Source organism: Lepidochelys olivacea (genome assembly GCF_965140295.1).
Source record: "Lepidochelys olivacea isolate rLepOli2 genome assembly, chromosome: 2".
Taxonomy (NCBI): Eukaryota; Metazoa; Chordata; order Testudines; family Cheloniidae; genus Lepidochelys; species Lepidochelys olivacea.
The window spans coordinates 205185589-205209954 of NC_140412.1; the positions used below are offsets into that span (position 1 = coordinate 205185589).

A 24366-nucleotide genomic window follows, 5' to 3' on the forward strand; every position below is an offset into this window, starting at 1 on the left:
GATGCACTGACCAAGTTATGTAAAAATTGCACTATTAACTGATAGAAAAGACCAAGAGTACAACAGAATTGTAGTATGACAGCTGTGGAAAAAAGGCTCTAGCAGTATGCTTGAGCATGTAGAGCGCAAAGCAGGTTAAACACCCTGGGCTTTCGGGTGTGTAGGGCACTCTACTCGTCTAGGTGGTGCCTCACTGTCCACACTACCATTTATATCCATGCTAGCTGTGCATGCAGTCTCTGTACTCTAAAGGTACATCTACATTTACAGCAGCACGTAGATTGACTTAAATAGTTATTGACCTGTCGTTGAATCTGAAAGTATAGTAAGTGGTGAGTGATTTTTGTTGGTTTGTTGTTTTTTTTTTCCTCCCCCAGTCACAAATAAACTTCCATGGTAAAAAACTGAAACTGGGCCCAGCAATCAGAAAACAACAGAATTTATGTAAGTAGATCTAGACTGGAACCTTAACTTGTAAAGCAGCATCCTTTCATAAGGAGGAACATGTAAGATATTAAAGTCATTTGTTTATCTGTGATATTTACAATCTTGTATTATTAGTATGAAAAGTGTTACAACTAAAGTAAAATCTAAGTAATTATCTCAGTATTGACTGTTAACTTTTTTTACTCGGTTTTGACAAAGAAAGCCAACTGTGATAAATTTTGTACTATCATAATGCCCCAGCATGTAAACTGCAAACACTGCTGAACTGATCTATTATCCTGCGCTACTTTTTAATTTAAAATAATAATAATTAATTATTAATGGAAACATACATATCTGAACTCCTACAAACCTTGATTTTTTTTTAGGCCTAAACTACTGATAAAATTACAAAAAAATGTTTTGGATCATCTTTCCTTTGTCTCTAAACTAGGTGCTTACCATGTGCAACCCAGACATCTGGGTTTTAATCCTCCTGTGCCACAGTTTCATAGCGTGTGGAGTAATCAAAACGCAGAAACATACATGCCTCCTCCAGCTATGATGAGTCCAGTAACTCAGTATGTTCAGGTAAGTTTATTTCTTTATGGTCTGATCTTGGATCATAACTGCTTTCTTCAAAGCACTAGAATGTAACACTTCTGAGAGCCACACTTGCATGGCCTCTGAAATATGTACTAGAGGAACTTTAATTTTTGACATTCATACCCCTAAAAATGAAAATCTAGTTGTAACAATAGCAAATAAACCAAGTGTGGACAGAATTGTCTTCTAAAGCAGGCAGAACTGTCAACTTAGAAGTACCACCTCAATATGTCTTTCAAATTAGTCTTCTACTGTATAGAATCTTGATACGTGCAGCCAGTTACTAACCCACTATACCACAAAGTACCTCTGCAATGTGTAAGCTCACTTTGTATTTAGGGAGATTGTTGATTTCTAAATGAAGCTAAACCATAAGAATGGTCATACTGGGTCAGACGAAAGGTCCATCTAGCCCAGTATTCTGTCTTCTGTTCATTTCCTCTGAAGCACCTGGCACTGGGCAGTCAGAACAGGTAATCATGAAGTGGTCCATCCCCGGTTACCCATTTTCCCATCTTCTGGCAAAGCAGAAATCTTCAGCCTGGTAATGCTACAGAATGGAGCAAGAAAAGGGAATGGGGGGAAATAACCTAGCTTATAAGAGATGTTGAGTAGTCTGGAGGTTGCTCCCAAAGCGCACAATTCTTTACATAACACTTGAGCAGAGAAACTTATTTAAAAGATCTTTTTGATTTTGCTTGAGAGTAAGTTAAAGGACTAGTGTACAGCGTCCCTTTTATTAACGGGGTATGGAACAGCAAAGCTGGCTCTGTCAACGCTTTCTCCAGGGAAAACTGTTTGCTTGCTTCGGATTGGTACAGTACCCTTGTATAAAACACAAATATTGCACTCACTTCTGTAAGACATACCATTATTGTGGGCATGATCAATATCCCCATTTAAGTGATATCTTTATACATCTAATGAGGGGAAATGGAATACATGCTCATACATATCTATGCAGTAGTCTCCTAAGCTGTCGTCATGCTTTGTTCCCTTCCAGCACCACATTGGGAGGATCCCCTAATAGCTTTTCTTCTGAACTCCCCCAAACCCCATTGCCTACTAACTATGACCAAATCCTGATATTTATTGTAAACTTGCTTGGATTTGGCTACTTCTTTTTTCTTAAGAAGGCATGCATCCCATGGTGAGTTAAGAAAATAACTTACTAAAAGTAAAATACTTGGTAAATGTGCTCTGGCCCTAAAATTTGAAGGATGAAAAATTTGGGGGGTGGGAATGATTCTAATTCCTCATGTGCTGAAATAGTGTAAGTAGACACCGGAAGGGCTTTACCATTTAGCATCAAACGAGCTGTAACAAACCAAAAATAAACTGTCTGTAAAATCTTACCTCAGTTTTCCAGTTGCAAGTCCTCTTTAAACAACTCCAGACCAGGGGTTCTCAAACTTCATTGCACCATGACCCCCTTCTGACAACAAAAATTACTTCATGATCCCAGGAATGGGGACTGAAGCCTGAGCCCCAGGTGGGGGGTCAAAGATGAAGACCAAGCCCCACTGCCTTGGGCAGTGGGCCTTAATCTGAGCTCTGCCACCCAGGGCTGAAGCCCTTGGGCTTTGGTCCCAGAAAGCGGGGCTCAGGCTCTGGCTTTGGCTTCAGCTTCAGCCCCAGCAAGTCTAACACCAGCCCTGGTGACCCTATTAAAACAGGGTTGCGATCTGCTTTGGGCTCCTGACCCACAGTATGAGAACTGCTGTTCGAGATGAACCTTTAGTTTAAGGAAAGTAGGGGGATGATTTTAAGAAATCAAGTAGTGTAACACTTTTTGGGGACAGTAAATATTTGATTCCAGCTCAACTGCTTGAAACCTTGCATGTCCTGAGAGAACAATCTACTTCAGACTTCTGTTGATGTTCAACTATTGGAAGTGAATTGTTTACTTTGCCTAAACTCAGAATCTGGTTAAAATAAAAAAATCATTGTTAGAAGCAACTACTTCCATTCCTATACAAATGTTTACTGCACAGAAGGCTAAAGTGAGCTAAATTTACATGCCAGCTTGCTGCAAATTCAGTATTTTATAGATAAGCCCTAAAGAATGTTCTGTTAGTCAGTGTATGTTAAAAGCCCCATTTGAGGCTCAGTGAGACTGACTGACTTACTCTGTTGCAAGCCAAGGTGTGGGTCTACAGTGGGGAAGTCCTGCATTGGAGTACTTTCCATACAGTGAAAGCAGCAGAGTGCAGCTTGGTGGGATATGATAAAACAGTGGTTACACAGGATGTTACTGTACAGCAGATTGGTGTGCTATAAATTCACACCATGGCTTGCCACTCTGTAAGTAGCTGTGTAGACAAGTCTTTAAGCTCCCTTTTGAAAATTGGACACACCCTAAGTGTCTAAGACCTCACTGTGGTCAGAGGTATAACTACTGGCTTTCATACACATACCCGTGTAAGCTGTCGTCAAGCTTCTGTGCTAAAAAAGCATGTAGCTATGACTACGTGGGCTAGCCACCCTGAGCATACCTGACTCCCTGCAATTGTAGTTGGGCAGCTAGCCTATGCCGCTGCCCATGTATCTGTGGCTACATTGCTGTTCTTAAAAAGAAAAGGAGTACTTGTGGCACCTTAGAGACTAACAAATTTTTAGTCTCTAAGGTGCCACCAGTACTCCTTTTCTTTTTGCAAATACAGACTAACACGGCTGCTATTCTGATAGTTACACTAAAAATAGCAATCTCAATCAGCTGGTGCTGGTAGGTTTACCAGAGCTGGAAATTCTACACTGGCTGCAGTGTAGATGTACTTTACCTAATCGCTTTAACCTATGAAATGCAAAACTTCCCCCCCCTCTCCCGCAGGCATACCCTTATGGGTCGCAAGCTGTACTGATACAACAGCAAGTTCCTGTAGGCTACCAGCCTGCCTACAACTATCAGGTATGTATTTTTTAAAATGGCTTAATTGATTTAAAAAAAAATCGTGAATCAGAATATCTAAACATTCTGATGTCTAAATATTGGACCTCAATTTGTTGGTCCCTCCCCCCACCAAAAAAATCTTTCTCCAGTTGACTTGATAAATTCTTTGTTTTAGGGTTGTTGATTAATCAGTTAACTCACATGATTAACTAAAAATCACAATTAACTTTTTAAAAATGTGATTAATTGCCGTTATAATAGCACTGTTAATAGACTACCAATTGAATGTATTTTTGTATGGTTTTCCTACATTTTTCAAATATATTGATTTCAGTTATAACGCAGAATACAAAGTGTACAGTGCTTACTCTATATTTTTCATTACAAACATTTGCACCGTAAAGAATTGAAAAATACTTTTTTCTTTTGCTTATCACCTCATACAAGTACTGCAGTGTAATCTCTGTTGTGAAAGTGCAATTTACAAATGTAGATTTTATTTATTTTGTTTGTTACATAACTGCACTCAAACAAAACAATCTAAAACTGTAGAGCCTACAAGTCCACTCATTCCTTATCTTGTGTGTCTTTTTGGAATTGGCTGAACAAGTTTGTTTACATGTACAGGAGATAATGCTGCCTGCTTCTTGTTTACAATGTCACCTGAAAGTGAGAGCAGGTGTTTGCAAGGCACTTTTGCAGCTGGTGTTGCAATTATTTACATGCCAGATATGCTAAACATTCATATGCCCCTTCATCCCTTGGAAACCATTCCAGAGGACGTGCTTCTGTGCTGCTGATGCTCATTTAAAAAATAATGCATTAATTACATTTGTGACTGAACTCCATGGGGGAGAATTGTATGTCTCCTGCTCTGTTTTATCCACATTCTGCCATCTATTTAATGTTATAGCAGTCTCAGATGATGACCCAGCACATCTTCATTTTAAGAACACTTTCACTGCAGACTTGAAAAAATGCAAAGAAGCTACCAATTTGAGATTTCTAAAGATAGCTGCAGCACACAACCCAAGGTTTAAGAATCTGAAGTGCCATCCAAAATCTGAGGGGCAAGGTGTGGAGCATGCTTTCAGAAGTCTTAACAGAGCAACACTCTGATGTGGAAACTTCAGGACCCAAACCACCACCAAACATAAAATCCACCTTCTACTGATGGCATCTGACTCGGATGATGAAAATGAACATGCGTCAGTCCACGCTGCTTTGGATCATTATCAAGCAGAATCCATCATCAGCATGGATGCATGTCCTTTAGAATGGTGGTTGAAGCATGAAGGGACATACAAATCTTTAGTGCATCTGGCATGTAAATATCTTGTAAATATCGATGCCATGCAAACAGCCATTCTCACTTTCAGATGTTGTAAACAAGAAGCGGGCAGCATTGTGTCCTGCAGATGTAAACAAACTTGTTTGAGCAATTGGCTCAACAAGAAGTAGGACTGACTGGACGTGTAGACTCTATGTTTTACATTGTTTTATTTTTGAGTGCAGTTATTTTTTAACATAATTCTACATTTGTAAGTTCAACTTCCATTATGAGGAGATTGCACTACAGTACTTGGGTGAATTGAAAAATACTATATTTTTTACAGTGCAAATATTTGTAATATAAAGTGAGCACTGTACACTTTGTATTCTGTTGTAATTGAAATCAATAGATTTGAAAATGTAGAATACATCCAAAAATATTTAAATGGTATTCTGTTAACAGCACAATTAATCGTGATTTTTGTAAATGCTTGACAGCCCTACTTTGTTTAAAAATAGATGAATACTGGCAACAATTTAGACATTCTGGACACTTACTCCTGGGTTGCATGGCTGTTTAGAAATTGTTTGCCAGCAAACAATAGACAACTGATCATGTTGCTAAATGTTCTGATGGGAGAGGGCAGGAATTCTCCAAACCATTATCTGGCTTAACCAGGAGCTCTTCAGTGATCTGAAACTCAAGAGTCCTACAAAAAGTGGAAACTAGGTCAAATATCAAAGGATGAACATAAACAACACAAATATGTAGAGACAAAAAAGAACACGGAAGATGGTGGAGCTGGAGGTAGGAGCTGCTGAAGTGAACGCTCGTTCCCCAGCTCCCCACCCGGCTCCCTGGGCTCCACTGCACCGCGCTGCCTGCTGAAGGGGCCTGCACAGACTCCAGCTAAGGTCTGCTGTTTCAGTTGTAAGGTTGTTGGGGGCAGGTACTCTTTCATACTCTGGTCACTCGATCTGACCTAAAAGTCACAATATTACAACAAAAAGACTTCAAAAACAGACCCCAACAAGAGACTGCTGAATTGGAAGTAATTTGCAAACTGGACACAATTAACTTAGGCTTGAATAGAGACTGGGAGTGGATGAGTCCATTACACAAAGTAAAACTATTTCTCCATGTTTATTCCCCCCCTTCCCCCCCACACTCTTCCTCAGATGTTCTGCTGGAAATGGCCCACCTTGATTATCACTACAAAAGGTTCCCCCCCCTCCCCCCCTCAGGCTTCTTCTCAGCAGCTCTCCTGCTGGTAATAGCTCATCTTAAGTGATCACTCTCCTTACAGTGTGTATGATAACACCCATTTTTCATGTTCTGTGTGTGTATCAATCTCCTCACTGTATTTTCCACTGAATGCATCCAATGAAGTGAGCTGTAGCTCACAAAAGCTTATGCTCAAATAAATTGGTTAGTGTCTAAGGTGCCACAAGTACTCCTGTTCCCAGAAAGAAAAGTCAGTGGTTCACGATCAAGCTGGAAGGGCATATCGAGTGGGATCCTGTAGGCATCTGTTCTGGGTCCAGTCCTGGTCAATATCTTAATGACTTAGATAATTACGGAGAGTACAGTTAAAGTTTGTGGATAATATCAAGCTTGGAGGGGTTGCAAGTGCTCTGGAGCATAGGATTAAATTCACAATCAGTTGCATACTTACAAAATGGGAAATGACTGCCTAGGAAGAAGTACTGGGGATCATAGTGGATCACAACCTAAATGAGTCATCAGTTTAAAAAAAAAAACATTATTCTGGGATATATTAGCAGGAGTGTTGTAAGATGTGAGAAGTAATTCTTCTGCTCTATTCTGCGCGGATTAGACCTCAACTGGACTACTGTGTCCAGTTCTGAGCAGTACATTTCAGGAAAGAGGTGGACAAATGAGTGGAAGTCTAGACAAGAGCAACAAAAATGATTTAAAAGTCTAGAAAACATGACCTATGAGGGAAGATTGGAGGCGGGGGAGTGGGTTTGTTTAGTCTAGAAAATGATTATGTCCCCCCACCCCCAGGCTTCTTCTCAAGTACATAAGTTTGTTACAAGAAGGTTTTTATTAAAAAAAAAAATTACTTTTTGGATAGGACAAGAAACAATGGGCTTAAATTGTAGTGAAGGTGGTTTAGGTTGGACAGTAGGAAAAACTTCCTAACTGTCAGGGTCCGTAAGCACTGGAATAAACTGCCTAGGGGGGCTGTGGAATATCTATCATAGAAGATTTTTAAGAGCAGGTTAGATACGCATACTTGTCAGGGATGGTTTAGTTAATACTTGTTCTGCCATGAGTGCAGGGAACTGGATTAGGAGACCTCTTGGTCCCTTCCCATCCTGTGAGTCTATGATGCAAGCAGTTTGGTGAGGAAGCTTCAGTAACTGCTTGGGAATAAGTAAACATTCTGCACAGCAATGTGGATAAAAATGTCTTTTTTTTTAAAAAAACTGATTTAAATGCATATTTTTTAATTTAAAAAAAGGCCTAAACTTATTGTAATCCTATTTAAATAAAAATGTCCAAGCATACATACATGCTGCTGAAATGTCAGACTACTGAACAGCTAAGTCACTGGCTAAACAACTGGAACCGGTTGTTTGGTTTAGCACTTAAATAATTCAGATATCTGCCGCTAATTCTTTCTTTAGTTTTAAATGTTCAGACAAGATTTGATAAGCTTTTATTATGTATCAGCACATCTAATGTAACTTTTGTAGCTATTTTTTTATATTTATTGAACTCCAGTTGCCACACAAATGCAGTTTTACACACTGCATGAGTAAAAATTAATCCTGTAGTACTTAAAATATTGTTTTCTACCACTGAAAGGAAAAATTGAGAATAAGAATCAGACTTTATTGAGGAAAACTTAAAGTACAAATTCAAAACCAGATTAAAACTGATTGTTTAAATCATGTTCCCTATTTCCTGATTGAAATTGCTTTTGATTTAAATAAAATCATCCTGACCTACAGTAAAGAAGTAGGAAGTGCGACATCGTGGTAAAACTGCTACATACTTAACCAAAATACTAAGGGCTGAATACCTGTTCTCCATAAATACACTGACACATGTTGTTCTTGACGTGCTTAGGTAACACACACTGGGCTACAGGCTTTATCTGTAGGCTTGTTTTTGCACATATAACTGACCTCAAGCACCTCATGCTCCTGCCAAACTGGGGGTGGTATTCTATCTTGCCTATTGCATTATTTTAAAAAGTTTGTAGAGTACTTCAGTTGAACTTGGTACAACTTAAACTGATAAAGTGACTCTCTTAACAACATGAAATCTTCTGCTTGGTGAAGGGATGATATTCTAGTTGTGGGCCTTGGATGCTCTATTCAAGCTAGGCTGTAAATATCTTCACCAAATGCTTTTAAAGGTGACATGCAAAAGAAAAAGAAAAATGGGTTTGAGCCCTCTTTGTATTTTTCAAATATAAAGAATGCCCAAAAGACAATTGAGAAGCCAGGTGATCAAAGTGTGTGTATAATCTTTAAAAAATATTTGGAATGTCAAGTCTGGTTTTCCCTGGGTTTGCTAAAAGATTGGAGATTTCAAATATGTATTCTGAGTTTTTTCACCTCTTAACTGAGAGTCAGGGGTATTCTCTTTTTAAGAGATCTCTTCTAAGAATTTCTCAGCCATTTGAGTTATAGGAAAGTTTTAAAGTCTGATTTTTAAAAAACACCCTCTTACTTAGCTTTCAGTCTTAAAATAAATGCTTCCTGTCAAAGAATGCATCTGATACCAGGAAGTGAGCATCCCAGTCCTGAGAGATCTTGAAGTTCAGCTGTGTCTGAGCCACTAATCTGTGGGTGCAATCAAAGATATCTACAGGATGGCCAGAGTTCTGTGTAAAGGCTCTTAATAATCTTGATTAGATTAGTCAAAATGCTGAATTTAATGGTGCAGGCCACTCTAGCTATCCTGAGCTCCATGAATTACTTTGGTCAAGTTGTCAAAACTGATCAGTGATTGGTGGGGCATCCAGTATCACTAGTCACTCAGGCAAAAATTTAGGATGTAGTCTTGTTTTGTAAAGCATTCTTGGTAATTTGGCTACCTTGCAGAGCCTTTCTACCATTTCTGAAAGAAACCACAATGCAGATTCTGATGCAAATACTTGCTTAACAATATATTATGTCAGGGTTGGCCAAACTTACTGAGCCTCTGAGCTGCATACAACAATCTTCAGAAGTTTGAGATCCAGCAGGTACCTGCTGGGGCTTGGGGATTCAGCCGTGCTCCTGCTGGAGCCCCGGCAGGTATGCCCTGCAGGGCTGAAGCCCCAAGACACACACCCCTTCTCTGTAGAAGCTGCTACCTGCAAGGCAAAGGTCCCAAGCTTCCCCCCCCCTCCCCCGCCCAGTCTGGGAGGTGGAGAATTGGGAAGGGCAGCAAGGGGAGCACCATGACCCACACTTTAACTGTAAAAGATGCACCTGGGAGTGTTCTTTGCCAAAAAAAAAAAAAAAAATTCTGTGCACAATATTTTAAAATTCTGCAAATTTTATTTGTCAAAGTAACACTATGGTATCACGCCACTTTCAATTATTTTGCTAATTTGTTTAAAAATACTTATAAGCCACGTATGTCTGTAACCAGATGTGCTCTCTCTCTCCCTCAGGAGTAGAGAGTTAAAGAAACCCCTCTGACACCCCAGTTCCTGTTTCTCTGTCCAGTCCCCCCTTCCCAAGCCCAGCTGGGAGACTAGACACCCACAATCTCTTCTCCTCCCTAGAAGGCAGCTGCTGTGTGTCCCCCCTCCCCTCCAGCTCCAATATCTGCACCCCTCCCCCCAGAGGCCAGCAGCGGGGCCCCCAGCCCAGATTCCTGAACCCCCTCCCCTGCCAGAGGCTAGCTATGGTCCCCCTAGCCCAGACATTCCCCACCTCCAGAGCCCAGGGATCCAGAGGGAGAAACAGCTTGATGCTCTATCCCAGGCTTGCATGGAATTTCCTGTGTGCCACCCTCTCCTTCCCTCAGGGCATGCTGGGGACTGCAGCTGCCAGGAACGCTCTAACATCCTCTCCATCTCCCCAGCAGTGTCTTCTATATGTGAGCGTGGCTCTGCTGGGCCCAGTGGCTCCTAGTGGGGGCTAGCAGCACTTCAGCCCATTTCTGTGGGGGAAAGGAAATTGTGTGCATACATTAATTTCTGCAAAATTCTGCATTGAACAGTGGCACAGAATACCCTTAGGACTAAAAAGAGCCACAGTTTAGCCACTCCTGTAGTATGTCAACAGGCAAGGGAGTACCTACAACTCCTTTGTCGAGAAACTGTTAAGCCTAACATACTTCTCATGGACCTTGTAGATCTCTCATTTGATCCCTTATCCAAGGCACTCTACCACTTCACCATTAAAGCAGTCTTCCTGATCGCTATCCCCTCAGCCAGAAGCATAGGTGAAAGCCAAACACTAATGGTATATCTTTCTTAGATGGTATTCCAAAGTGTGGTGCTGAGATCATAGCCTAAATTCCTTACAAGGTGCTGTCTAACTTTAATTTAAACCAAGCCCTCAATCTCCCAGTTTTCTTCTCCAAACCCTATTCAGACATAGAGAAGCCAAATTGCACACCCTGTGTTCAAAGCCTTTCTTTATTGCCTAGCTAGCACAAACCCCTTCAGCTTGCCTAAGGGAGACTCCTGTACAGGAAATCTGCAGAATAGCTACAAGGAGTGCCGTTTCTATAATTACAAAATATGCCCTACATTTGGCATCTAGGTCAGATGCCAAAATTTGGAGAACAGTTTTGCAATCTGTAGTTAGATATAAATAGAACTCCTTGAACCTTCCCTCCCCCCACTTCCTTTGGAACCTGCTAGAACTCATATCCACATGGACAAAGACTGAGAGCACATTTCCTTATCGTTAAGGCTAAGATTTTTGTTATGCATATTTTTAGTAAAAGTCACGCGGGTCACGGGCAATAAAGAAAAATTCACGGAAGGCAATGCTTATCCTGATTTTTACTAAAAATATGTGTGACAAAATGGGGAGCTGTGGGGTCTGGCTGGGAGGTCCTGGGGGTACCCCGCAGTTTCCAGCCACCACAGGTGGTGGGAAGACCCTGCAGCTCCCAGATGCTGTGGACTGAACTCATGCAGATCTCTGGAAGTTAAGGACTCTGACTTCCGTGACCTTCATGACAAACTCGCAACTTTACTTTATAGTTACAGTGGTTCAAGATGTCTAGTCTGTGTAGCGCCCATGACCTATCCTCTATCCCTGTGCTTTTGGAGTCCATATCTGCTGGGATTCTAAATTAGTGAGGGAAGTGAGAAGCAGTAAGGGCTGCACTGCCGTACAGTTCTTCAGCTGGGGCATGCATGAGGAGACAATGCTGAGGGTCAATTTAAGGATTTAGAATGAATGAATTAGAGTGTATGAGCACCACAATTGTAACTCTCACACTTACAATAACTGCAGTTCTTGGAGGTAAGTAATTGTTCTTTGCACAAGACAAGATAAAGGATAATTCTTATTTATTAAATCTTTAAGGTCCCACCACAGTGGCCTCCTGGGGAGCAAAGGAATTATGTTATACCTCCGGTAAGGTGATTAAAACTTAGTGCATGAAATTTCAACCTTCTTGTTTGAGTCATGCTCTGCTATCTTAACACTCGTAATCAAAATCAAACTTTTATTGGTGTAAAATTGCTCTGCAAAGAGTAGTTTCAGAGTAGCAGCCATGTTAGTCTGTATCCACAAAAAGAAAAGGAGTACTTGTGGCACCTTAGAGACCAACAAATTTATTTGAGCATAAGCTTTCGTGAGCATCCGATGCAGTGAGCTGTAGCTCACAGAAGCTTATGCTCAAATAAATTTGTTAGTCTCTAAGGTGCCACAAGTACTCCTTTTCTTTCTGCAAAGAGTAGACATCTCTGGATTAAATGCTGACAGTGGTACTCATGACTGATATTGCTGATTAAGTCTTGGTTTAGGGTTTCGTACTTGCATGGAAGCTCTCTTAAGGAAGGGTTTCTTGGGAGAACAAAAACAAGTTTCATTTCTTCTTTCTTCATATTCTCCCAATTGAGCCCCTGGGAGAGTTCTAAGGTTCTAAAATAACATAGTTTGAACTACTTCTTTTTCATGGAAACTTAGAGGGGATAAAATCATAGTCTTCACTTTTTTCTCCAAGAGCTGTACAACGAGGGCTTTACTGCTGCTTATTGATTGTTCCAATTTTTTTGAAAGGCTCTCTGATAGTGTATAATAAAGCAGACGCTTGTAGTATTTCTGAAAGTGTCTACAAGTTGCTGAATCTGGTTCCTTCCAAACCCTACTGAAGCAAGATAGACTATAGTATGTCTGCCAAATTGAATGAACTGGCAACAGTGATTGGAAACCATCAGCTCCAACTCCCAAAGAAAGGTAACTTTCCGTGGTTTTGCAGAAGTGACAAAACATGTAATTCTTACTCTTATTTTCCCTTTAGAGACTTGTAAGAATTTTATTCTACTTGTATAAAACCTAAAACTCGAATCACTGTCCACATTTAATCCAGATGTCCTTTTTTTTCCATTGGAGGGTCTGACATCACTTGAGGGATAATTTATTTTAGTGCAATGAATTATTTGGCCATGATCTGAAATTGTGCTGTTTGAGTATATGGATAGGATATGTGTACAGTGGAATTGGACACCGGCGGCTGGCCTGTACTAGCTGACTTGAGCTTGTGAGACTTGGGCTAAAGGGCTGTTTAATTGCAGTTGTAGGTACTGGGGCTTGGGCTGGAGCCTGGAGATCACAGGGCTTGGGTCTGAGCTTGAACGTCTACACCACAATTAAACACATAAGCTCCCTGAGCCAAAGTCAGCTGGCATGGGCCAGTTGCAGGTGTCTTAGACTAGATCTACACTGGAATTATCTCAAAGTTGCTAAACTTCTTTTTTTCTTACTGTGAATGGTATCTCTTCAATGCCATTTCTCACAGTCCCCCTATAGGATGGGTGGGGGATTGGAAATAATGTTCATTGCTTTCCCACTCTGATGTTTTGAGTCTCAGGGATGGACTTCTCTTTCACAAACTATTGCAGGTGTCACCACCCATGCCCATGTTGAACAATTACTCAGTTCAAGTCATAGATAAGAAATGGACTTATATTGTCCTATTTTTGAGTGGGTAGGGGTAGATCATGTGTACCAAGCTTTCTTGGTAGCATACTCTTACATCTAACATAGAGGGAGAAATCCCTGTGCTCAACACATTCTTTGCAGGGAAAGTCTGTAGATACATTCCAGTGTGTCTTCCATTTACTGGAGCTCACCAGAAACAGACTTATCACTGACCACTCACAGCAATCTGGAAGTGGCCATATCCCTGAATCTCCAGCCAGTTTAAGCTACATAACCGTTAATGTTTAAAGGAATTCATTCCAACAGGCTGCTAAACATTCTCCTAAAAGCAACTTCTAGTTCCATTCCAATTACTAGCTGGCAGACAAATAGTGTGCATTAAAGACAGGTGCTGTAGAGTGAGCTGTCTTTCAGAATTATAGTGCTTATACTGGGTTGTATGGATCAGCAGAATTTTTTCTCTAGAAGAAACACAGCTGCTGCTTCGAGTGATTGCTCATGTGTATTCCACAATAGATGTGTGTGCTCGCCACATGCATTGATGTGGGAAGCTTTTCCCCTAACAGTACCTGTAGGGGAATGCCCCAGCGACCCCTGGAGTGGTGCCTCCATGGCACGGTATAAGGGGCGCTGTGCACTCCCCCCCCCCCCCTCAAGTTCCTTCTTGCTGCCAGTGAAGGTGCTTCGGAACTGCTCTGCTCCAGCTTTGCTTTAGCTCGTCCCCAGAGCTCTTGTTCATTCAGTGTATGGTACCTGTAGTTAGTAGTTTAGTTAGTGCGCCTGGGCCAGGGCGTGCCCTGGGTTTTAAGTCATGCGACACTTGTAGGCAACCAATGCCAGTGAGTGATCTGCCCACAGACTGCTTACATTGTTTGGGTGAAACCCATCTCTGTGATCGCTGCAAGATTTGCAAGTCGTTTAAGCCTTGGACCGAGAGAGAGAGACATTAGGCTCTGGGCCATCCTGATGGAGTCGGCGTTGACCCCAGCTCCGGCATGCCTCTCCGAGTCGGTACGGAGTACCATGGTGTTGGTACTCGGCGACCCACCAGCGCCATCTACCAGTCGGCACTTGTCCCCATCCGCAGTGCACGCCAAGATGGCGAAGAGGCCTTCTCTGCCGCGGCACTGGAGCAAGACTGTGGGAGAGGCTAGACCCATGTTGGGCAGTCCTCTGTCCCCATCAGCCTGTAGGCCTCCAACTCAGGTCCAGCCTGGCCCATTTGGAGCAGGCTTCCCCGGATGTTGGGATGCCCTCCATGCCAGAGGCCCTGCAAGCGGCTCGGGACATTATGTCCATGCCAGTACCAGGAGCACCGCCAATGTTGGCCCCGTGGTCCAGAGGCAAGCTGCCACTGGGATCTCCGCAGTCACCTCCAACTTGGTACGATCTTGGTTGAGGGAATGTTCCTGACGCCGTTCGCCACTCAGCGACCGTCGGTGCGTAGTCTATGCAGGTTGTCATCGACCACCCACCCCTCCCTTCCCCCCCCCCTCCCCCCGGTTGTCTGGCTGGGTTCCATCTGACAGAGACTCCAGGCACCGCTCCACCTCGAGGAGCGGATACCGACAGGACTGAGGCAGATAACACTAAATGTCTTCGTTTTAGAAGGGCTATCATAGCCAGTTGCGACACAAACATTGACACCATTCTTGTTCGTCTCGCTCCAGGACCCCACTGCTCCCGTAGTCTTGGTTGTCAATTGTCATCACCTCACCATCGCGGATCAGCCCGCCAGAGCCGACTGCAGAGGAGCTGCTACCCGCGGTATCGTTCCTCTACATCAGGGTCATGGTCTCATGGTCAGCACCACTCCCGGCCCGCTGCTCCTCCTGGTCCAGGGACAGCGGCAGGTTGTACGTCAGCCTGACCTCCCTTCGTAGTCGCCCGTCGGTGGGTCAGGCTGAACAGCCTGCTCCGCTGGTGCTACAGCAGGTGCAATGTCACCGAGCCCCGTGGCCGGCACAGTGGTACCAGTGGGCACCGTGGCCCCTGACGCAACCCCCGGTGGGGGCTTGCTCGGTAGCCCGAGCCTTGGATCGGCCTCCCTCTCCCAGCATCCTAGGAAGGAGTCGGTGGGACATGCATCTTCAGCACTGGGCCCAGAGAGCGACCAGGGGGTGGATCTCCGGTGCCAGTGGACATGCAAAGGACCGTCCCTGTCTCCTCGCCCTCCCCAGTGAGGCAATTATAGCCCTTCCTCCCTCTGTCCCGCAGGAGGACTCTAAAGCCCACCAGGAGCTATTGAAAAGGGTGGCATCAAACCTCCAGGCAGAGGAGGTGGAGGAGTCCTGAGACTCCCTTTTTAACATCCTGTCTGCCTCGGTACCAGACAGGGTGGCCTTGCCACTCCATGAAGGGGTGGTGAAAATTTCAAATTCACATTTGCCAAATGTCTTACGGCAAACCCCTGCCTCATTGGCCCCCCTCTCTGAGAGCAGAACGCAAGTAATTTGTGCCCACCAAAGGACATGAATACCTTTACACCCATCCTGCTCCTAACTCCCTGGTGGTTGAGTTGGTCAACCACAGGGAACGGCAGGGCCAGCCAGTCCCTACTCAGAAAAATAAAGATTCAAGGAGGCTGGATTGATCTGGGAGAAAAATTTATTTGTCCTCGAGCTTCCAGTTACGGGTGGCAAACCATCAGGCTCTCCTGGGTCGTATGAGTTCAATCTATGGGGCTCTCTGCCCTAGTTCAAGGACTCCCTCCAGGAGCATGACAGGAAGGAGTTCAGAGCTCTAGTGTAGGAGGGTACAGCAGCTGCCAGGTTAACCCTGCAGGCAGCGTTGGATGTGGCAGACACAGCCGCGCAATCCATGGCCTCTGTGGTGTCCATGAAAAGAGCGTCGTGGCTCCTGCTGTCCAGAGACGTGCAGAGCAATTTGTGCAGTTTGACAGCAAGGCTCTGTTTGTGAAACAGATGGACATAAAACTGCATGGCCTGAAGGAATCCCACACTACACTTAAGTCTCTATGTTCTGGCTCCGGCTAGAGCTAAGTTTAAGCCGCAGTAGGCTCTCACCCAGGCTACCCACTCTAAATATGAGACCCCTTATAAAAAGTTGCAAGACTGTCTCTGCGGCCGTTTCTTATAGTCCGTCTGCCCCCCAGCCTGGGTCATCCAAAGGCAAACAGGCAGGGAAACAACAGTTTTGATGGGATGCCCGGGGGAGACCTACCAGTTCTCATCAGGGATCCACACTCAATAAAGACAGGTTTCAGAGTAATAGCCGTGTTAGTCTGTATTCGCAAAAAGAAAAGGAGTACTTGTGGCACCTTAGAGACTAACCAATTTATTTGAGCATAAACTTTCGTGAGCTACAAGTGAGCTGTTGCTCACGAAAGTTTATGCTCAAATAAATTGGTTAGTCTCTAAGGTGCCACAAGTACTCCTTTTCTTTTCACACTCAATAAAGCTTCCCTTCTCCAGTCGGTTGTGTGCTTTTCTCCTGGACTGGTTGCGGCTAACCTCGGACCAATGGGTCCTCAGCACCATCTCTCGGGGCTACACCCTCCAGTTTACCTTGACCCCTCTGACGAGGCTCTGCTCGAGCAGGAGGTGGGATGACTCCTTAGCCTAGGAGCAGTGGAAGTGGTGTCAGCAGAGTTCAGATGCAAAGGGGACTACTCCCACTATTTCCTTATCCCGAAGGCCAAAGGGGGGCTCAGGCCCATCCTGGACCTGCGAGGCCTAACCAATACATGGTGAAGCTCAAGTTCCGCATGGTCTCCCTGGCTTCCATCATTCCCTCCCTGGATCCTGGGGACTGGTACGCTGCCCTTAATCTGCAGGATGTGTACTTCCATGTCCATATATTCGAGGGGCACAGACGTTTGTTCCATTTCACAGTGGGGCAGGAATACTACCAATTTACAGTCCTCCCGTTTTGGCCTGTCCACTGCCCCCAGGGTATTTACAAAGTGTATGTCTGTGGTGGTGGCCTACCTCAGGCACTGCGGGGTCCAGATCTTCCCCTATCTGGATGACTGGTTGGTCAAGGGCAGCTCCCGGTCTCAGGTGCAGGACCACATGGTGCTCATTCTGTCCATGTGCACCACTCTGGGTCTGTTGGTAAATGACACCAAGTCCACATTTAGTCCCGGTACAACACATAGAGTTTAGCGGGGCGGTCCTGGACGCCATGTTGTCCAGAGCCTCCCTCCCACCGGACAGGTTCAGGACCCTGAAGGGGCTCTTCAATACAGTCACAACAGTGACAACCACCAGAGCGTGTTTCCAGCCCTTGGGTCTCATGTTGGCGTGCACATGTGATTCATCATGGTCAGACTGAGGATGAGGCCCCTCCAGCTCTCGTTGGCCTCTGTGTTCTCCCAGGCCAGAGACAGGATTGACAAGGTCCTCACTGACAACACGGCCTTGATGTTTTACATCAATAGACAGGGCCCGATCCTCTGCCTTCTGCCTGGAAGCCCTCAGGCTGTGGGATTTCTGTATAGCCACAACATTTTCCTACAGGCCTACCACCTACCAGGCGCCTGGAACTCGCGGGTGGATTGCTTGAGCAGGGACTTATCCTCTCAGAACGAGTGGTCTCTTCACCCTGAGGTGGTGCCCAGACTTTTCCAAGAGTGGGGAACTCCCCAGGTGGACCTGTTTGCAATTTGGCAGAACCGTCACTGTCCCTGGTTCTGCTCCGGGGAGGGGGCTGGGATGGTGCGCTATCTCCGATGCCTTCCTCCTGTCCTTGTCAGGCCAGTTTCTCTATGCCTTTCCCGCTGATCAGCAAGGTCCTGGAAAAGATAAAGACAGGGCCCGGGTCCTCCTGATTTCCCCGGTGTGGCCCAGCATTGGTACAGGACCCTCACGACCCTGGCAGTCGCCCCACCATGGCCATTACCGTCCCACCCGGACATCCTTTCCCAGGACCAGGGCCGCCTCCTTCACCCCAACCTAGCACCACTCCACCTCGTGGCGTGGCTGCCTCAGGGGATAGGCCAGGAGAAAAGGACATGGTTGGAAGGGGTTCAGCATGTCCTCTTGGAAAGCAGGCAACCCTCCACGCGCCGAGCCTACTTGGCAAAGTGGTCTCGGTTTTCCCAGTGGGTGACTGACTGGGGCGTTTTCCCCCATGACTGCCCTGATACAGCTCATCTTGGACTAACTCCTTCACCTTAGAGCCCAGGGCTTGGCGCCCTCATCTGTCAAGGTGCATTTGGCAGCCATATCTGCCTTCCACCTGCCGGTGCAGGGACACATGGTATTCTCCCATGCTATGACTGGCCGATTCCTTAAGAGATTGGTCGTCTCTTCCCGTACGTTAGGCCCCCATCCCGCAGTGGGACCTGAACTTGGTGCTGGCCCAGCTCATGGGCCCCCTCTTTGAGCCGTGCTTCTGGTTGCACCTCTCATGGAAGGTGGCCTTCCTGGTGGCGATCACGGGTCTTGGAACTCAGGGCCCTGACCTTGGAGCCCCCGTACATGGTGTTCCATAAGGATAAGGTCCAGTTCTGCCCACATTTTTCGTTCTTCCCAAAGGTGGTCTCCGCTTACCACATGAGTCAGGACATTTTCCTGCTGGTCCTCTGCCCCAGGAGTCCAGCGAGGAACGCCATCTCCAAACACTAGATGTGAGATGGGCTCTGGCTTTTTTATCTGGAGCAGAATAAGCCATTCAGGAAGTCTTCGCAGCTGTTCATTGCCTCGGCCGAACGCATGAGTGGTCCACCGATCTCCACTCAGTAGCTCTCCAAGTGGATCACCTTGTGCATCCATACCTGTTATGACCTGGCGGGAATCCCTCCGCTGTCAATTGTGAGGGCACACTACACTAGGGCACAGGCCTTGTCGGGTGTCTTTTTAGCCCATGTCCCCTTTCAGGACATTTGCAGGACTGCTACACGGTCTTCAGTTCACACGTTCATCTCGTATTATGCAATTGTTTCCCAGACCAGGGAAGATGCTGGGTTCGCAGGGCTGTGCTCCGTCCCGAGAATTTGTGAACTCCTACCCACCTCCAACAGATATAGCTTGGAATCGCCTATTGTGGAATACACATGAGCAATCACTCAAAGAAGAAACGACAGTTACCTTTTCTGCATCTGGTGTTCTTCGAGCTGTGTTGCTCATGTTTATTCCACATCCTGCCCTCCTTCCTCTCTGTTGGAGTTGTCTGGCAAGAAGGAACTGAGGGTGGGAGGGGGGCGCGTAGCGCCCCTTATACCGTGCTATGGAGGTGCCGCTCCAGGGGTTGCTAGGGGCGCTCCGCTATGGGTACAGCTAGGGGAAAAACTTCCAACACCGGTGCATGTGGCAAGCACGCACACCTATTGTGGAATAGACATATGAGCAACACATCTTGAAGAACACCATTTATGGAAAGGGTAAAGTGTCTTTTTTTTGAATGAGACATTTTGCTGGTATGTATGCATGTAGTAAGCACCATACAGCTTCATGGTATAGTGCTTCATAGTGGCAATGTATTAAGCATTTTATAGTGTGGAACAGGAAAAGTGAAGCCTTTAATTGTAGTAGTCTGAACACAGAGTGAACAAGTAGGGAGAACAGACCTTTTTAGGAAGAAAATTTATCACAGATTTGTGTGTAGGGGGCTTTTCTCAGAAGGGCAGTGGCCACAAGGGTGTTATATGAGTAGTCAGCCAAGCTCCCTTCCTTGATTACAGCAGTTTTTCTTGGCTGAAGCTTCAGATACCAGCAAGTTTCTTGTAATGCTTAGTTATAACTTTCTCACAGAATAGCTTTAGACTGAGTTCTTATCTCCCATTTGGGTGGTCATATAGGGTAGAAGATACTGTCGTGTCATTTTTGCCTTGATATACCAGTTGAACCATGAAATGATTACTACTTTTGTGCAATACCTCTAATGGAATGGCCTTGTACTCCTAAATCTTTCACTGGGAGACTACTGGAACCTCAGTGGTCTCAAGGATTTTTGGGCCTCTGTTTGTTAGTGTCTTGAGCACTACCCACCTGTCAGTACCTTGGATCCCCCAGAACTTCCCGTGCCAGATTCTTTCTGGTGGCAATCAGAAACGATTTACATGTGCTCCCTTCCAGGTCTTGGCCCGGTCTCTGCAGTCTATTGGCTTCAGCTGTGAACACCTTTTTTTCCCTTCTTCTCCACCCAAATTAGATAAAATTCCCTATTAAAATAACCCTTTTTGAGAGGGAGAGCTGGGTCTAACTTCCAGCATAATACCATGAAATGTGTCCTGGTGGACCAGTCATTCAGCTTATCTGGAAGGAGCAATAGATACTCCTGTGACATTTTTCGATTTATTTTTTTTTAAAGTGTCAACACTTTTACTTTTTCTTTAATATTTTTTTTCATTATTACTGTGCCTTAGTGGTAGTTGAGGACCAAGGACCCAGCTGCTGTTTTTCCAAACTGCTCCAACTCAAATTGTAGTAGACCTACAACCATCCACCTTGGGATGGGGAGCATCTATACTTTCATTCCTTAACTGCAACACTTAATTATACAGGCTTATACTTCAGTAAACTACCACTGCAGTGAAGTAGAGCCAGAAGTTATCCAAGCAGAATGTTCTGTTCCAGAGCCTGCACAATCATCTGGAAACAGTCCACAAAAGGCAAGTGTTCACTCTGAAGATGTATACTCTTAATGTAACCCTATAACCTATTTCTAGGAACTTGTGTAGAAGGAAGATGTAATAGATAGGGCACAGTCCTGGGATCCTGGAAAACTGGGTTCAGTTTCTGCATAGTCTTAGACTTTGAGAGACTTGTCCAAAGTCACAGTCTACCCAGTGCCTCAGTTTCCCCTCAGTAAGAGGGGGGTAAATACTTCCTCAAACAGACAGTGTGAGGTTGTTGGGTACTATGATAGACAAATGTATAAATCAGCATTAATTCAGCAAGCAACTTTGTTTAACCATTTGGCTTGACTTACAGTGGGAATCACATGAAACAAGGTACAACTTGTTTTTTTAATTGTTAAAGTGAATTTTATTTTGCTTCTAACATTTGTAGAGACAAACATTGGGGAGTATCACACTTGTCTTTCATGTTGAAGACTCATAGTTTAGGAAAGGGCATCATGTCCCCTTCTTGTTGTAGATTCTTAACTTTTGGGACTGAAATTTAACTTGGTATTCAATAGACATCACTTACTCATATTGCCAATTAATAATAAATTCTGGCTTGAGATATGGAGATGGAACGCTTTTTTGGTCAGTGGCATTTCAGGTATGGACAAGGTTACTAGAGGAAACAAGTTAACTGAAATCTGTCCTTCAGATAATGCTGTAAAACCACAGCCTAGTAACTTTCTTTCACAAAGAACAGAAAAGCTTCATATAACTCCGAGGGAAAGAACAAAATTGTTGTGTAATATATTGATATAGTGTGAATATAAACTAGTTTTTTAGCATTCAGATACTATAAAAAATAAGTGTTTGATAAATATTGACACTTGCCAGTAATCCTGAATGTTTACACTTCAAAGTTTTTAGCATCTGATTTATAGACATGATGGTAGCAATGAACTAGATAATAAAATCAGTATTGTTGTAGATGCATGTTACTGAAAACATGTATTTCAGAAGTCTGTGGACCGAAGCATACAGACAGTGGTATCCTGTCTGTTTAATCCCGAGAACCGTCTAAGAAACACTCTTGTATCCCAAGAGGACTATTTCAAGGTACGGAGTAAAAGCAAACTTTAAAGATTTGACATATAGTTTTTCTTCCACCACTAAATACTATGGTGACAAGTAACTCAAATGCTGATAGACTTGTTCCATTTTTGCAACTGTAGGCTGCTCTGGACCATAGCTGTGTCTGGCTCTGACACTTACGGTGATTGTTTGCTTGCTTTTCTGTAGAGATTTTCGATATAAATATTGCAGTATCATTTGGAAGGTCTTGAATCTTAATACTACTGCCCAAGACAACCTTTGTGGAATCACTGATGTCCTTGATTTGTGGGTTTTAGATTTAACAGTGCAGTATCACAAACCTGCACAAAAACTGCTTGCAATTCAAACTGGCAATATTGGCATTAGCCTTTTCTTCCACATTTTCCTTCAGTGAGAAATAGATGAACCTTGGGTCTGTTGGTACTGAACAAGCAGCAGTTTACTCCCTCATCCAGAGGATGACTTGGGTTCTATAAAGTATGCTCTTCAGATCTGTCATAACTGTATTCTGACATGCAAAATCAGTAAGAGTTGCCACTGCAGCCCTTCCAACTGTGAAATGGAGAATGGTGGCTTGTTCTTAGACCTCTCGGGTCTAAGGCCTAAAGTTTCCAATCACTCTCAGGGTTGCTTTTGTTTTGCTTTGCTTTGCTTTAGGTCACAAATGTGTGTTTGGGCTAAATACAACTTGTGATCACACTGGTATCTTCTGATTAAACTCTCCATTAGGATTTTTTAAGGCTGTCTTTCTGAATCTTTGAATAGTTTTTCAGTTTCTACTGTTTTTGCGGAATAGACACTCCTACTCTATTATCTGAAGTAAAAAGCTTTACGTAGAATGTGGGATTTTGAAGGAGCAAAATTTTAAAATCTGTTTCTGCTTTATGTAACTTACTTTATTCTATTGTAATATCTAGCAATATTGTTACCTTTCCGTGAATTAAAACTATTTTTTTCTTTCCCTCCCTCCACAGGAGAAAAGGGTACATCACTTCAGAAGAAGTAGGGCAGTGCTTAAAAGTGTTTAACCAATGACACTTGAAGACTTACAGTGCCTGTATTCCATTGATTTGGGGTGTTACTGTTCAGTATAGCAATATGTGCTGTACAATTATGTAATCTTATAGAAAAAGTTACTTCAAGTTGAAGTTGTTCATATTTGCATGTTATCTGTTCCTAGATTGTTTTGTTTCTAGTATTTTAAGGATATGATAGACTAGAAAGTTTCAGTATTACATTACTTGGGTTTTGTGCATGTCCTTTCACTTGATGCTAGAATATGTTAAAGTTTTTTAAGGAATTTGTATGGAAAGATTACTCTTGGTTTAATTTGTAAATGTGTGAATTTTCTTCTGGGGTTTAAGGTACAGTTTGCATGTTGCACTTGTTTTCTCTTAAAACACAGCTTAAATGTCTGACAAGTTTAGCTCATTCAAAAGTTGAACTAGAAATTTGCCCAAGAGGTAGTTTTTAAATTGCGTTCTTAATCAGTGGAACAGAAGACCTCAAGTTGTAACTCAGTTGAAGCCCTTCAAGTCTGTACCCGGTGTTATATTGCTGGTTCTCTACAAATAATCCAATCAATGGGGATTACATTTATTAGTTACAGTTTATGCACCTGGAGTCTGAGCATCACTATCAGTTTGATTGGAAAAAGTAATTAAGCGAATTCTAAAATTCCTAGATCTAATTTAAGAAAAACCCAAGAACATAACAAGCTACATTAACTACTCAGTGGGTTACACTTTTTTACTGAGCAAATTTTAACAATGCCTGTATCTTAAAATTGTGGGAAAATATTGACATTAAAATATCCTTATGTTATGTCACACAAACTGTTAATCAAAGAATTTTGTAAGGAAATATGTTTTATAATAATTATGTAGATTTTAGAAAAACAAATTTGTTAGTCTCTAAGGTACCACAAGTACTCCTTTTCTTTTGCGAATACGGACTAACATGGCTGCTACTCTGAAACCTGTAGATTTTAGAGTTTCGTATTTGAAAAACTTAAACAATAAATTTTCTTTTTTGTTTGAGTTGGCTTCCTGCTGGAGATGCTAATTACAGTATTGCAGCTGTTGACACAGGTGTTAAATTTTGTCATTCTAGATTTCGCTGTATTCTCCCAGCAGCCATTTGTTGCAGTACTTGTGCTACATTCAACATTACACTGTTACATAGATTTGTAGTAACTGGATAAAATGTAACTAAAACCAGCAACTAAAGATCAAGGTAAAGAGTTTGTCTAATGAATTAGTTTGAGACTGTAGTACAGTCCTTGCTTTTAGACCAAAGTTAAGCCTCTTCAAAGATGGTGCACTGATCCCTTAAAAATGGACTAACTAAGGTGAGCTGGCAAATTCCAAAGTAATATTGGCTCCAAAAAATAAACCGTATCCAATGTTGCCCAGGGTTGTCTGAACAC

General features: G+C 43.5%; 1 protein-coding gene across 6 annotated transcripts in view; it reads left to right on the top strand.

The window, feature by feature from the left end:
- Window positions 1-23107, top strand: part of DAZL (deleted in azoospermia like) — a 36567-nt gene extending 13460 nt beyond the window's left edge. For 2 of the 6 annotated variants that reach the window (XM_084621045.1, XM_084621049.1), the window contains exons 5-11: window positions 378-444; window positions 881-1017; window positions 3863-3940; window positions 11714-11764; window positions 20763-20870; window positions 21843-21941; window positions 22913-23107. In XM_084621045.1, the coding sequence (XP_084477171.1) occupies window positions 378-444; window positions 881-1017; window positions 3863-3940; window positions 11714-11764; window positions 20763-20870; window positions 21843-21941; window positions 22913-22966 (594 nt within the window). In that variant the 3' untranslated portion in view covers window positions 22967-23107. Of the gene's footprint in view, window positions 1-377; window positions 445-880; window positions 1018-3862; window positions 3941-11713; window positions 11765-20762; window positions 20871-21813; window positions 21942-22912 lie in introns of all 6 variants that reach the window. The other 4 variants (XM_084621047.1, XM_084621046.1, XM_084621048.1 and 1 more) reach the window with 4 other exon arrangements.
- The last annotated feature ends 1259 nt before the right edge of the window (window positions 23108-24366 follow it).